The sequence below is a fragment of the Sciurus carolinensis genome, chromosome 13 (genome assembly GCF_902686445.1).
Source record: "Sciurus carolinensis chromosome 13, mSciCar1.2, whole genome shotgun sequence".
NCBI classification, from domain to species: Eukaryota; Metazoa; Chordata; class Mammalia; order Rodentia; family Sciuridae; genus Sciurus; species Sciurus carolinensis.
The window spans coordinates 88,581,569-88,598,056 of record NC_062225.1 but is presented as its reverse complement, the minus strand read 5'-3'; the positions used below and the strand labels follow the sequence as shown (position 1 = coordinate 88,598,056).

General features: G+C 43.6%; 1 protein-coding gene across 6 annotated transcripts in view; it reads right to left on the bottom strand.

Moving 5' to 3' along the window:
- Mboat2 (membrane bound O-acyltransferase domain containing 2) overlaps positions 1-16,488 on the bottom strand; it is a 137,419-nt gene that overhangs the window by 76,236 nt on the left and 44,695 nt on the right. For 3 of the 6 annotated variants that reach the window (XM_047523111.1, XM_047523106.1, XM_047523109.1), the window contains one exon: positions 11,124-11,201. The exons of 1 other annotated variant lie outside the window; for it this stretch is intronic. In XM_047523111.1, coding sequence (XP_047379067.1) covers positions 11,124-11,155 — 32 coding nt within the window. In that variant the 5' untranslated portion in view covers positions 11,156-11,201. Of the gene's footprint in view, positions 1-6,473; positions 6,500-11,123; positions 11,202-14,976; positions 15,131-16,488 lie in introns of those variants that run through there. 2 more of the 6 variants (XM_047523107.1, XM_047523108.1) reach the window with 2 other exon arrangements.

Below are 16,488 nucleotides of genomic sequence, written 5' to 3'. Positions count from 1 at the left end.
TTTTCAAAAATTCAACAGGACCTGGGCATCCTATTCCCCAGGCCAGCTCCCTACGGAAATACTTAAAAAGAAATACTTAAAAAGCTTACATTGTAACCACAACATGCCAAATAACCACTGCAGTCTTTTGAAAAGAGACACCAGCACGTTTGCTCTCAGGAAGAATGACTAAAGCCTACAAACTCCCATCACAGGGCTTGGTCCCCCTCTTGGCTCCCTCATTTCTCCTCAATCTATTGAGGAAACTGTTTTCTTTTGGTACTACTGGAACCCAGGGCTTCACACATGCTAGGCAAATGCTCTACCAATGAACTCCATCTCAGTCCTTTTTATTTTTTTTTTGAAACAGGGTCTCCCGTAGTTTCCCAGGTGAGTCTCAAACTTGCAATCTTCCTGCTTCAGCCTCCCAAGTAGCCGGGATCACAGGCATGCGCCTGCATAACCAGTCAGGGTAATTTTTGAGGGACATGTTTTCTAATCTCATAGTTAATATATAAAACTAAAATGGTACAATGATAAAAGGCACAAGCCAGATGGAATTAGACACACCCAGTTCAAATCCCAGGTCCACCACTTACTAACCACCATTTCTGGGTAAGATGGGCATTCCCTACCTGCCTCTGAGGGCTACTGCCAGGATGAAGTGCTAACGTGCATGCTGAGCACAGGGACAGACACCCCCAAACTGCTGAAACGTCAACAAGATAATACTAAAAGTCAATTGTGGACTGCTAATAATGTTTAAGATGAGTGTCAGAAATACCAAAAGTACCTGTACCTTTATTCCAACCACTGAAAGGCTTTTGAATATAGTTCACAAAGAGCATAAGAGAAAAAACCTGAAGTTCACTTTCTTTCCTGCCACATTTTATTCTCTCTCACGGGATTGTCCTCAATGAAGGTAATACTGTCCCCTCAGGGTTCCTGCTGAGCAACTAACCACTGCTAATTGGCGTCAGGAGGACACGTTTTCAAATGGCTTCAGGCTTCCGCCTGCCAGGCCACAGTTCCCAGATCCTCCTCCATTCTGAACACAGTCCAGGCAGCTCTGACACGTGTTTATCTAAGAACCCACACTCACGGCCCTGGTGGGTAACAGGTGAAGCAGACCCTGACACTATCTGCCTGTCAGGGTCATGGTGGACAGAGATAAGCCACATGAGCGAAGGCGGCCCCTTCTGTCTCTAGCTCCACCCCACCTGGCCAGTCACCACAGGTCCACTGTTCTGTGGTGAGAACAAGAGGAGAAGAGCGAGCAGGAAGAGAGGCACAGGACAGCCACCACTCTGCAAGCCACCCCATCAAATGTGGCACCCAAGGCAAAAAGCACAGGTGAGTACGACCTGTCTGGAAAGCAGTTACAGAAACACTAGGAACCAATATCCAATCAAAACAGATTTTTAAAAGAAGTTCAAAAGCAAAGTCATAAAGACCCATTCAACAGGTCACAACAGAACAGGTAACTTCACGTTCCGAGTTTCTACCACCTGTGTGTTCAACGCTGGTGTGAAGAGGTACCCCGCCGAGAAGCGCAGGTTCTGAGGAGAAGCAACGATGAACTGCATACTTTGGGGTCACCAGAACAGCACGAGTACTTCCAACAAGTCCACGCCGGCATCGTCAAGCGGTCCAAAGACCCAGCAAAAGAAAATGCTTTACCCCAAGGATGACTTCCGAGCTCGGTTCATCCAGAGGTTTGGACACCTGTCCTGGTAGCCAAGCCCTCTACCCCAGCAAGCGCTTGCCATGCGGACGCCACAGCGTGGTGTGCACACACACCGAGCTCCTTGGCCATGGCCCTCAATCCACTGCAGGCCCAGAAAGGCAGCTTCCCAAGGCTAATGGAAATTTAGCACAGCGGGAAACCAAACCCACTTCTGGCTTCAAAACAGAGCTCATAAGATCCATACTGAGGTTGTCCTGTGGAAGCCAAAGTCTGAATTTGATCTTTTCTCATATCCTCCTCGGCTGAGAGTCAATTCTCTATCATCAATAAACTGGACTTCTGAGGAGAACATCTCTTTACTGTTTCCATATTTTAAAATACTTATCCTTCAGTGTAACTGTTTGTCTTATTCCATGAACAGTCAGTGGCTGGGGCACAGCCTGGGTGTCCCTTCCTTCCCAGTCAGCCACCCCCCCACTTGCCTTCTTCTGTGACAGTGATCACAATGCCACCATTAGCACAAAAAGTACTGCTGCATGAACCACTGTCCTAGAGCTCCCAACTCAACCGAATTCAGAGGTGTGGGCACATGGTCATTATTTTGAGTTTCTGGACATCTTTATCCAGATGATCCAAATGAAGGGGTAGCTAAGGCACATGATAGGAGGTTTAAAGTCACTTTCCTGCAGCCCTCACAAAATAATCCCACGCACAGCGTGGCCACATACTACAGGCACACAATTTGACTGCATATACTTCAAAATCTTACATTTTTTAGAGAATTTATGTTGTTGAAATTCAGCTGCAACACACAAAGAAAACATTTCAGCTCCATTTCTCCTGGCAAACAGGGTTCTCCACTCTTCCATTTCAGTGCCCCACATTTCTGATATTCAGACTGAATAATGGCAGTTCCCTTATGCTGTGTTCCAAACATCTCAGGACTACTGTTTGGAACTCAAAACAAAATTTTCCCATAGAAAAGTTAAAAAACCAAAAATGAAATATAAGAAGGGTGCCTTGATTCCCACGACTATCCACAAAAGCTTATTTAGCACGTCAGAATACAGAGCCCAGCCCGACGCCAGCTCACTGGGACCGAGACACATTTCCCTTCCCCTCCTCTTCCACGACCTCAGTGGAGAGCCCCCTGCACACACCCGTTCCTTACCCCAGCCCTCTGCTTCTCCCAGTTCTGCTCCTCTGGGAACAGGGACAGAAGAACAGCCCAGCAGAAGACGCTTCAGATACAAGAATCGGCGAGGGACTCCGCTCCTGGTTGCAGAGGAGGCAGGGAGAAGCAGTGACTGTGGACAAGACGCCTCTGGGGCTGGCCTGTGACGGAGCCGTGGTTCTCAGGGAGCAGAGGCTGCGGCTGGGCAGCAAGAGTTCCGGGAGGTTACACGCACAGGGTCTGCTGTCACGCAGAGTCCCTCATCTTCCCTTCACCCACCCATTCAGTAAATGCTGGTTGCTGCACGCCACCCAGAAAATAAAAGAGGCGCAGCATGATTGCTATCATGGAACTTGCAGGCTACAAGGGCAAAATCTCAAGGAGGGGTGAGAGGGAGCATGGGAGGAGGAAGGGCACTGCAGACGGAGCACGAGGTGAACGAGGCCTGTGGAAGGAAGACGGAATCCCCAGGATAGGAAGCAGCTCAGCCCTGGAGAACGAGGCAAAGGGGCTGCCGAGGCCGGGAGACGCTCCATCCTCCGTGCATTCTTCCAGCAAGTACTTACTGAGAATGCACCAGGTGCCAGGCACGCCCTAGGCCCTGGGGGTGGAGCAAGCAAAGCCAACTCACTCACTCCACAGGAGGGAGACGGGTAACTCCAACCAGGGACCTGCCACCATGCCACCAGCGCTCAGCTGGGGAGCTCCATGCACACGGCACACCTACCAGGGCTTGATCTCAGTGCTGCCAGCTGGGTCGGGCATTCATGGACACACGGGGATCGTTCCCGTTACCGCACCCTATGTTTTCATAAGAAAGGCCATGTGTGTCTGTTTTTAAATCATATATCCTAGATAAATGCCAGATAAAAGAATCTAGCCTCTCTACACTCCTGGGTACACGATGAGGAATGGGATCCTCCACCCTGGACAGCACAGGGGAACTATTACACACTGACCTTCAGCCCGAGAGGGAGGCGCCCACAAGTGTGATCTGAGGTGACATCGTGCACGCCCCGCACTCACTGCTCCTGGCCTCTCCCTCAGGCACACACGCTCCCCACAACCCTTCCGATCCCACAACCCTTCCGATTGGGCTGCCTGGTAAACCATTCTGGTAAAGCACTCTGGGCCCCAGGCCGTGCTGCGGGCCGTCATCAGGCCCTTCCAGGCCACCTCTTCGGCCAGCCACGACCCTGACTGGCAAGCAGCCTGCCCCCCGTTCTTCTTCCCTGGATGGGTCAGCTATTTCTCTCAGCTCTCCCGGGAGCTCTCGCACCGGTCTAAAAGGTGCACTCACACCTCCCAGCAGACCCCAGCCCTCGAGGAAGAGGCTGCGGAACAGCCTGGCGCCCCGTGCAAGGTACCAATTGGTCTAATAAAATGAACAGATGGACACGACAAAAAACGAACAGCCTCACTGCACGATTAACAGCCCTTGCTGGAATCCTGTCTCCCACAAAACCGCCAGATCATCTTCCCATGAAACAGAGCTTGCAATTCGTGCTCCTCAGGGAATCTGCCACAGCTCTGGCTCTCACCTACATATGCCCAAGGCACATGTTCCACCCATAAACCCACTAGGGCCTGAAGCCCCAGCAAAGGGCAATGCCAGCAAATCCATCGCTCAGTCCCCCTGCCCCAGAGTCAGAGGTCCTGTGAACACTAAGACCAAAAGAACTTGACAGGACGGAGTCAGATGGAATCAGCATGAGGGGCACAGCAGGGTGCAAAGTGTCCTAAGGCAGACGTGTGGAAGGGAACTCTGAGAGCAGGAGCTGAGCCAGCGCCCAGCCGTGGGCCGCAGCACCAGCTAGAGAACACCAGGTCAAACGTGCTCTTGGGCCCTGGCACACACAGGGCCCAGTAAACTGGCCTCAGCTACTGCCATCCAGAAAGCATGATCCCTGGAAGAGCAGAGGTGAGGTCAGAAAGGAGCAGTCATCCCCCAAGGTGACCTTAAAGCACACACTGTGGAGACAGCTGTAAAACACAGCATGATGTCAAGACCAAGGGGAGCCGACCCTGATCTCACTCCCTAATCCCACTGATCATCCCGAAAGACTCTCCTGTTTGCTGATGTCTGTGATTCCTTAACAGAAACAGCTTTTCACTTCATAAAAAGAAACGAAGGGCAAACTGCCTGCGACACGCAGGAACACGTGTTAGTCCAGGGGTGAAATCACTGAGAACAGCAGGCCTGGAGTAGAAGAGGCAGGGGTGCCGGGCCACAACCCCCGGCCCACAGCCTGGCTCCGGTCACCCATCCGCACGGCAAGGGGCTACCCCTCGAGTGGGAAGGTCAGCAGCAGCGCCCCTGTTCTGATGGGGTCAGGACACAATTAGGTACCGCTATCCAAAAGCAAAGTGTATGAACTGAGGCGTAAGGCAGAGGAAAGGGAGAAAGTCAACACTGAAATGACAGGAATTCTCAACTCTTTGAGGGCTCTTTATAGATTTGAGGGGCAAAAGGTACTGGTACTCATACATACCGCACACACTGGCTTCGCGAAGCTCCTACGTGGGCTTATCAGGATTACATCCAGAAGAGAATTGAGAAGGCAGCTGGCAATGTCTCATACGGCATTCAAGTCAGAAGGACAAAGCAGTACTCCACAAATCACACTGTTCCTGGGGTCACCCTTCCTTGGGCCAAAAATGTGCCTTTTCACATTTCAACTAGAAATCCAATCCTGACTTGGCAACCCAAAGACCGAACCAACCCTCTCCCTGCCAACATTCAGTGGGAGCTACCAGGTCTCCACTCCAACATGTAGGTTTCCTTCCTGTGAGGGTCAATGTTATTTTTGACCCTTCCTTCTTATAACTAAATTCAGGAAAATGTGGATGCCTAGGAACATTTCTAAATTCACTTAAATGAGAAAATATTTTTAAAATCCTTAAACTTTTCAAAATTGTGCCTCAATTTTAATATTGATCATCCTGCTCATAAGTCCCTTTATAACACTCATCTCTGTGTGTGGGGGTGGCAACGGCGGGTAACCAGGGCTGGAACCCAGGGCCTCTCACATGCCAGGCAAGTGCTCCGCCACTGAGCCACGTCGCTGGTCCACATAATGCTTACATTTTTTCAACAGCTTTATTGAGGGAGAATTCACAAGTCATAAAATCCACCTAATGGTAATGTACAGTTTGATGGGTTGTAGTGAATTTACCTCACAGCCCAGTTTAAGAATCTCCCATTTCCATGTGCAGTCAGTTCCAGGAGCTCCCAGTTCAGCACTATCAACCACCAATAGTCTCTTCACTACAGTTTTGCCTTTTGTAGAAATTTCACGTGTGGGATCTTGTGTGTGTTCTGCCACCCAGCACGTGCCACCCAGCACGTGGTTCTAAGGATCCATCCGTGTTGTGCCAAGCTCCTTCCCACTGACCAGCAGAGCTCCACCAAGTGGAAACGCCACAGGTCACTCACAGATGGCATGTTTTGGGTTGTTTCAAACGTGGGCTATTGTTGAACAACACAGCTATAAACACGCACACAAGTGTCTATGTGCACATGCTTTTGTCTCTTTGGGGGTAGAATTACTACTATGGTAAATATATGCATGCTTTTTTTTAAGAAACTGCCAGACTCTTCCCCTCAGGGGCTGCCCCACTGCACCTTCCTACCTTTTCTCCATATCAGCACCACACCTGCTTCTTTGGGGCTGTGAAGTAGTCGCTTGCTGTGGTTTAATTTGTATGACCAATGGTCCCAAGTATCTTGTCATATGCTTATATTGCATTTGTATATCTCTTTTGATAAGCATCTGTTCGAATCTCTTGCCTCTTTCTTAATTGGATTATTTGCGTAATTTGGAGCAGTAAGAGTTCTTTAAATGTTCCAGATACAATTCTTTGCCAGATAAATATTTTTGCAAAATATCTTAGTCTGTGGCTTGCCTTTTCACTTTATGAGCAGTGTCTTCTGAAGAGTAATTTTTAATTTTAATGAAGTCCCAATTATCAATTTTCCTTTTGTTGTTTGTGCTTTTAACATCACACCTTTGCCTAATCCACTCTCAAAAATATCTTCTCCTGTTTTCTTCCACAGGTGGTACAGTTTTTGTTCCCACATGAAGGTCTCCAATGTATCTGAAATTAAATTTTGTGTGTATTTTAAGGTAGAAGTAAAGATGATTTGATGAGTGTCTTCAAATGTCACAGTACCACTGTTGAAAAGACAATCCTTTGGCACAGTGAACTGCCCTAGCACTTTTGTCAATAATCATTTGGCCATATTTTGTTCAGCTAATTTGTATGTCTATCCCCATACCTGTTGTGTACTGTCTTCATTACTAGAACTTTAAGCTAAGTTTTGAAATGAGGTAGTGTAAGTCCTCCAACTTTTTCTTTGGGGGATATCCCAGGCACTTTGTGTGTCCACTTAAAATTTAAAATCATCTTGTCAGTTCTGCAAGAATTCTAACTGGAGTGCACTGGAATTTATTGATCAAACATGGATGAACTGCCATCTTAACAACTCCCAATCCATGAAGATAGTATATCTTCATTTATCTAGGTCTTCTTTAGTTTCTCTCAGCAAAGCTTTTCATTTCCAGTGTAGTAGTCTCATGCTTCTTTTGTTAAATTTATTCCTAAAGCATATTCTTCTTCTTCTTCTCCTTTTTTTTTTTTCTTTTTGGTACGGAGAGTTAAACTCAGTAGCACTCAACCACTGAGCCACATCCCCAGTCCTTTTTTTGCATTTTATTTTGAGACAGGGTCTGAGTAGCTTATTATCTCGCTTTTGCTGAGGTTAACTTTGAACTCTTGATCCTCCTGCCTCAGCCTCCCAAGCCACTGGGATTATAGGCATGCACCACCACACCCAGTCATCTTTTTGATGCTACTGTGAATCAATTTTAAAGTTTCATTCTTAGACTACTGATCTCTAATACATACAGAAATAACAATTTATATGTTTATATTCTTTACATTTACTATTCCTTTATGTTGTTCTCAATAACATATTCTTTACTTCAAGTGTTAAATATCAGATATTACCTCATTATGCAACTTCCCTTCTTCAAAAAAGCTATACCAAAAAAAGGCAAACATTTCCATCATCTTTTTAGAAAACCAAGTGCTTCAGAACAGTAATTCAAAGTAAGTCATTAATAAACAAAGCTCATATAGTCCATTATTTGTTCTATGATGCTTAAAATTATACTTAGCAAAAACTAAACTTATACCATATATTTTTTAAGTTGGTAAGAAGAGTCTCTTTCTGCTTCCCTATCTCTTAAAATCTCTGACAGGAGTTTTCTTAGTTTACAGGTTTGATCCAAACTGACCTACCACCTCTTTTTATAAATAAAACTTAACTGAAGCATAGTCATGCTCAGTTAACATACTGTCTACGGTTGTCTTTGAGCTGTTACAGTAGAGTGTTAATAGTTGTATTAGAAGCAATATGTCCTACAAAGCAGAAAGTTCACTATTTGGTCCTTTACAAAGATAGTCTGCTGGCTGCATCAAGCAAACATTGCACTCTCCTAAATTAAGAAGAATGAATATCCTAAAATATAGTGCTATAGAATGTTTGTGTCACCCCATAAATTTCAATCTTGATACCTAACGCCCAAGGTGACAATATCTGGAGGTGAAGTCTTTGGGAAGTGATTATATCATAGAGCAGAATCCTCATAGAGCTCACAGAGAAGCTCTCTTGCTCCTTCTAACACGTGAAGTTACAAAGAGAATCTGGCTAACTATGAACCAGAAAGCAGCCTGCACCAGACACCGAATCTGTGAGCCTGATTGTAGACTGTCTACCTTCCATTGTTTATCAGTCACCCAATTTATGGCACTATGTCACAGAAGCCCAAACTAATAAGATATGTAGGATACTTTATCCCTAAATATTTTTCCTTGGTCTTTATCATCTAAACTTTTCGATTATTTTTCCTCAAAATTTTAAAAATTTATTTGAAAACACTGGCTATTTAAAAAAAAAAAAAACACACTGAATACTAGAATAAATTAAGTTGCAAAAGTAAATTATCTAACATAGACCAGAATAATACAGCACATATACAAATACTAAATAAAGGGATCTATAAAAATCAAACTTATACTGTGTTAAAAAATTTTAATTTACACATAGGTCTGTTTTAGAATACAATGATACAGTGAACACTTTATAAAGATCACAAAGCAAACAGATTCAAGAATTTTAAAACTATTACATACTAGGAAAAGTACAAATTCTTCATTTTAAACATTTAAACCTGGTTGTTCAAAAAATATACATACCATGTAAAACTAGACTGAAAGAAATAAGCAGAATTGTATTATACACGGACAATAACTTTGTGCAACACATAAGAATGGTCCAAATCCCATCTATCTAGTGTAACTGGGTGAGATTCTTAAGTTTTGATCCATTAAATGCTTTAATATAAAGAACTAAATTTTAAAAATGAGCATGTATGAGTAACAAGAGAGAAAAAGTCAAACAAGAAAACATAAATGGGTATAAACCAAAATAGAAGAGACCTTAAAATATCAAAATACCCATTTTTCCAATTAATTATTCCCCTGCTATTTGTCTCCTTATAACAATGCAGATGGCAAACCCTAACTCATCCTAATCTGTTCCAGCAGCAGTGTCAGATTCCAACACCTGAAATCTATTCTAAATATTAGCTGCATATATGCAACTATCATTTTCTCTCTGAAAACTTACCATATAGAAGAAACACACAACTATTTGTCTTACCATAAAGATGATTTTACACAACTGTGTCTCTTAAGCACAACTATCCAATAGAATTTTCTGCAATAACAGAAATGTTCTCTATATGCACTAGCCACATGTGGTTGCTAAACAACTGAAATGTGACTAGTGTAACTAAGGACCTGAATGGTAAATGTTAACTTAAAACAGCCACATGTAGCTAGTGGTTATCATACTCAACAGTGTCCAAAGCATTATAAAGTTAACTTCACAGACTGCTATTGCCTTTCAGAAAAGAAATAATTTCCTTTTACTTGTTATGAATTAACTAAACTTCGAACCTCAAGGCATATTACTTTTGCTTTAGCAAGTAAGCAGCACGTAAATCCTGTTTTCAGTAACACAATCTGGTTTTCCTCCTACCATCCAAGTGAAAACCACACAACTCGTTCCCATCAGGTGTCAGGGTACTACAGTTTCTATCTTGAACCTGTCATCTATACAATGTTTTAAAATAGGGTCATAATGGTACAGATTGCCTCACCTAAGACACCATCAAAATGTTCTTTTTCCTCTTATAAAAACTAACTCAAACTTCAAGAACTTTTAACTGTTGTTTTATAGAAGTAAGAGTACAGATAGTATCAATGGAAATTGAGAAGACCACACATCACAGAAGAGGGGTGACCAATAATGTAAACACTGAGGATGCAAAATAAAGTGAGACTTAGAAAAGGGCTCATTAAAAGCTGTAGGTCTGTTCTCTTGTGCAAAACTCTTACAGACATGAGTTTCCGAATTTTAAAAATAAAGGGCAAATGTTATACATCACATATCAGGTATTATGGAACACTCCAGCAGGATCTGCTAGTGCACTCTGTCCCTGGGTTTTCAACTGAGTACCTCTTACATATTTCTAATTCCAAATTTACCTCTCTAACCCACTTACCCAGCTCCCAATATAAGTATACCTAGTTACCCGACTCCCATTACACAGTCTTCAGTTACCTAAAGTCAACATTCACTTACTCGGCAAATACTTACTGAGTGTTTACCATATACCAAGCACTGTTTCAGGCTGAATATATACCCACTCGAAGTGCTCTATCTCCTCAAAATGCCCCCCACTTTCAGGTTCCCTACCTTAGAAAACAGTGCTTCCCTATTGGTAAAGTCAGGAACCTGGGACTTCCTTGACATCTTATTTCCTACCTGCACTACCCATCAATCATCCAGCACTTCCAAATTCCCCTAACTCTCTCCAATCCCTTTGCTTTACTTCTCTGCTGCTATCACCGACTGACTAAGCGGAGGCAATCTGGCTCCACAAGGGACATCTGGAAACATCTGGAAACATGGTTGTCACCCTCAGGGAGTGCTATCAAGATCTTCCAAACACCCATCAGTGCACAGGTCAGTCCTGAACCTCTGAGAACTAGCCATCCTAACACAGTAGCAGTGCTGAGGTGAGAAGCTGCACTCGAAATGAAGGGAAGTGACAGAGTGACTGTGTTTCTCCCGTGGTGACAGTTTCTTCAGGAATTATGATCAGGATTATTTTCAGTATAATAAACAAAGTTCTCTGAGTGAGTACTCACTTGTGCACGCTCTCCACTCCCATTATGATCATGATGCAGTAGGAAATCCCACTCTGCACGAGAAAATGTAAGGCATACCTGTAACACAGTTAAGAGTCCTGTTAGAAGAAGTTACGGACACTGAGTTCAAATCACTTAGGTTAAAAAGTACTTCCACACAACCAGAACATTCCCAGATAAAAAATAAGGAATAAAACCTTCAAAGCCAAAAAAACATCGTGTGAACACACTGGAGAAGTAGTCCCGTGTGCAGCCCCAGGAGCTGGACCAACCCCTAAAAGTCACACTCAGTGCCCCAGCATTCCACGTCTCCTAGCAACAGAAAGCAGTGTGGGGTGTGTGGCTCAAGGATCACAGCTGTCCTCCTACTCAAGGCACAATGGTAAGTAGGCACAGAGTGGTGGGCAGAGTTCAGGAAGCCCTACACAACAGCCACTGCCTCCGGAGCTGACTTCTCCAACACCAGTGTTTTACCCTGCTTTTCTCTGTTGAACAACGGTACTCACGAAACAACACATAGAGCTGAGTAATTAGCATTTCCTAATAAAAATGAGTATGCCCAGATCTAGTCTCAAAACAATTCTAACAAATGCACTTTTTAATATTTTTTTCGTTGTCAATGAATCTTTATCTTACTTATTTACTTATTTATTTATATGTGGTGGTGAGGATCAAACCCAGGGCCTCACACACGCCAGGCAAGTGCTCTACCACTGAGCCACAACCCCAGCCCACAGTTCTAACCAATTTAGAATACACTGGTCATCCAGGAATTTGCTGTAATGTGTCTATAAGATACTCTGGCTTAAATGGAAGCATTTTCTAATATCTTAACGTACAAGTCAACCATCAAATGAGAGTACTAATTTATCCATTCATTGCACAAAATTCAGGCAATATATAATTAGAATCTCTGGGATTAAAGTCCCTCAAACCATAACTGAGATCACACATGTGTGCACTCTCTCAATCTTTCTCCTTCAGTGGCACCAACAATTTATGACAAAACTTTCAAATCACTGTGCACAATCTAAAATATTAATAAATGTCTAAACACATGATTAGAATCACTTTTTTAACTTAATCGTCATGGAATAACTGGCACTACCAAAGCACTACTGGCACTACTTAAAAATCTGAACACATTTTTCCATGGATGTACTATAATAAGGAAGAAGCTCCCAGAGCAGTCACAGAGGGGAACTCACTTCGCCCACGGGGCCGAGCAGGCCAGCCTGCTCCTGTCTGTCTCTTACGCACCACAGAAAACAGTGCTGGCCTACGGCGCCGCTGTCAGCAGAGAGCGAGGAGATGGCTGGAAGCCTTTACCAGTGTAAGTGCAAATGCAAAGAAGCTTAAAAGAAAAGCATGATTAATATGCACACTGCTCAAAATCATCCACACCCTAATGACTGCCAACGCTAAAGATCCACTAACAGACTTAAGTGAAGGTGTTGAGGGACTGCCAGATTCTTGCACAGGCTTTTAAAATGAGAGTACAAGTCATTGAAGGCACTTATCTTAAACAAGAAAAAAAAAAAAAAAAGGTTGTAGTATTCATTGGGAAAGTTTTCTTTTTCTATGAGTGAATTTCCTTGGAAAACGAGACATGGCAACTTTAAGGTCAACAGCGCCATAGTGTCTCCTATCACCTTGAGGTACCCACTCTCCTGGCACTGCCTGGCAATCTTCTGGGCGCAGTGCAACACGTGGGCAGCTGCCCACTGGATAGCCTTTGCAACTGCAGTAACTGGCGTGTCAGCACAGGCCTGCTGTCTGCAGCACGTCCACCAGCACCCAGCTCTTTCCTACTGGCTACTGCACCCGACCTCATCACGCTGTGCTGAGCGACTCCGCCTGCCCGTTAGGAAAATGGGCACGACAGACACCCGACAGCCACTTAGGGGTTTTCAGGACTGGGAGAATACACAGAAGCACTGACCGGGTTACATGGCAGAGAAAGCGCCCAACTATTAAGCATTATTGATGAAGTAGAAAATTAGAAAATTTTAAAGAAATTCTTTAAAAAGATTTCTAAAAAAAAAAAAATTAGGAAAAGAATTTTAAGATGCCTTCTGTGTAACCCTCATAATTTCAGAGCTAAGGAAACTAAGATCTGACACCTAGCTAGTACAACAAGAAAACCTGCGTTGTCCCTGGCCGACCATTCGCTGGTTGAGTCTTCGAGTGGTGGGGTGAGGTAGAAAGCATATCATCATCTTTCAAGCTCTGTGAACACTTTCAAAATAAACGCTTTCTTCCCAAATTTTAAATTTATTTCTGACTTCAGTTGCTTTCATATTTTACTGACTGACTGGTTGGTTGATAGAGGTGCTGGGGATGGAACCCAGGGCCTCATGCATGCTAGGCAAGGGCTCCATCACTGAGCCACATGCTCAGCCTTAATTTATTTTTAAATAACACATTTTACCTATTTTGAATTTCAAATCACATTAAAGATAGGCATAAAATTTATTTAAAAGGATGAAAACATTTCTCTGTTCAACTAATTAACTGATTTTTTTTTCTTTGTTCTTTTTTTTGCTGTGCTGGGGATTGAACCCAGGGTCTCCAGGTTTGGGGTAAGCACTCTACCACTGTGCTACATCCCCAGGCCCTGAATTGTCATTTTCTGAAAACCACTGTAGTAGACAATGGAAATCCAAGAGTAGAGGACACCATTTCTGGTTTCCAGACTAGAGAGAAAAACACAAATAAGAATGCTACTTCAATACTGTATGATAAACACTAACAAAGAAATTGAATAAGCACAAAAAATTTCCAATTCGGATCACCAACTACAACACAGGAACACAGCTTGAGCATCTATAATCTACAAATCCACTCAAAAAGTTTGATTCTGGAGCATTCCAGATGACAGGTCTGTGGATCAGAGATGCTCAGCCAGTAAAGTCTACATAAATATTCCAAAATCTTTGACAATGGAAACACTTCTGGTGCGTTTCAGATAAGGGGCACTGAACCTGTGACAGACCTTGAGTGACCTTGAGTAACACCCCTGCTCACGTGAACAGCACTTGAGCTACACGCCTGTGTAGCACCTTGGCTTTTAATGCTCAGAATTATCACTGGTTCCACGTTACAGATGAAGCAAGTGATAGTAAGAGGGATCAAGTAATGAGTCCAAAGTCACACAGCTACCAGGTCAAAGCACCCAGACCTGATCTGGTCTATCTGACTTCAGTCTAAGCTCCATTGCATTACCATACACAGTTATCAAAGATAGTTAAATAATATTAACTATAAATTCTCAGTTAAAGAAAAAACATTACAGATGATAGTTTCAAACAAAAAAAAGTTGAGACCAAACAGAAGTAGGTAAAATGATCACTTGTATTTACAGAGTGCAAACATATGCCTTCTAAAGGGAAGCTGTAAAAAACAGTGGCAGAGGATTACCTTTAAGTCTGAAAAATGAAGTGCTGCAATGCAAATGAGAAAAACACTTCCCTTCCCATAACTGATTTTGACTAGCCAAGAGGGATCTTACACGATACAGAGGCATCAACACCTGTCTTCCCAAAGGAAGGAGGACAAAAGTGGGTTTCTCCTTTAAAAAAAGAACAAAACTCAGTTTTTTAAAAATTCTGATTATCACATATATCATGAAATACTAAGATTACATAGTTGGGCATGGTAGTTCATGCCTGAAATCCCAGCCATTCATGAGACTGAGGCTGGAGGATCACAAATTTGAGGCCAGCGTCAGTGATTTTGCAAGACCCTGCCTCAAAATAAAAACTAAAAAGGGCTCAGGACGTAGCTCGGTGATAGAGCGTCCCTGGGTTCAGTGACCAGTGCCAAAGAAACAAAAAATTTGCAATGACCAGACCTTAAAGCCAGGTAGCTGCGCCACTGTGTCATGAAGCATCCAAGCAGTCTGCACGTCAAGGAGTGCTTCCTCAGTAAGGAGCAGAGAGGCAGAGCAACCCGCCCTCGCATCTGGCCCGACTGACTCCATGTTCCCGGGTCGCAGTCATCATTCACTGTTGCCACAGGTCACAGAGTGAGTGGTGTGCCCTGGTCAGCCTCCCCCACCCTCATGAGAACATTCTATAAGCGCACACCGAAAACCCAAGTTACTTATGGGTAAAACGTGTAGGCTGAGATACACTTGACTCTAGGAAAATAAACTGTGATAAGAATCAAGTAGGAATGGCAGAACTTAGTAACTGTTGACGCTGCGTAGTGGGCGCCTCAGCATGCACTGTATCATTCATTCTCTGTACTTCCAGGTTTAAAATTCTTCATCATAAGAAGTTTTTAAAATGTATATATAAATAAGCATAAATAAATATGAACATGTTAATGCTTATATTTTACCCCATGACATGATTTACAAGAAGTTTAAATAGAAACCTAAGAAAACTTTGACACAAATTTGAGGTCGTCAAGGAAGGAAAAGGTCACGTCTGGATCTGCTTAGATCACACGTGACTTCATCCTGCACACAGGTACCCAGGGCAGCACCCATGACTGGCAGGCGAGCCACGGGCAAGCGGGCAGGGGCAGAATACATCATTCTTCAGTGCCTTTTCATGAGTTTCGAGGAAACATTTGCAATTGCCAGAGGGAAAAACTGGACTAAGAAATACCAACATATTCCAGTATGCAACACATCAGCCCAGAACAGACAGCAGTGTTATCAGAGCCGAGGTTGCCATGCCCGCAGGGCACCTCCACCTCTCTGCTCTCAAGCAGCCTGGCGTCCTCCTGGAGTGGTGATGGTAAATGTCCTAAGGACACCAGAGGGAGGAGCCGGGCAGCCCTTCTGCTGAGATGTGCCTGGCCAAGGTGGTCCTGCCAGGCACACGGGAGGTGCCATTTCTGGACGAAGCCCTCAGGTAGCCCAGGAGAGAGAAGGGGCTCACTGAAGCATCGCACATGCCCTTGAATAAGGCTTTCCATCATAAATAACTTTTCCTCCCCGAGAACACACAAATGAACAAGAAGCCTCTTTTCACCAATGGTAGAACCCAAAAATGGTAAGAGAGTTCCCCATGTGGGCTTTACCAGACTCTTGAAAGTCACTTGCACAAAAGAAAAATAAAAAATAAAAAGAGCAAGTAAACCATCACCACCACTACAACCCATTTAAAGTGGTTTGTCTTGGGATAAAAGATTTGCAAAATGCTGCAAAGAACTACCCAGTCAGATGAAAATGTCTTTTACATTCTTTTCTATCTGTCCTTTTTCATAAATTAGAATAGTATATTCCCCCTAAGACCAACCAGAGTGAGCCCATTCCCCACCCTTTGTTTTGCTATTAAAAAAAAAAATTTTAAATTGGTCTCGAGAGAAAACTTTATAAGAAAATAAAAGAACAAAACCCTCGAATGTATCT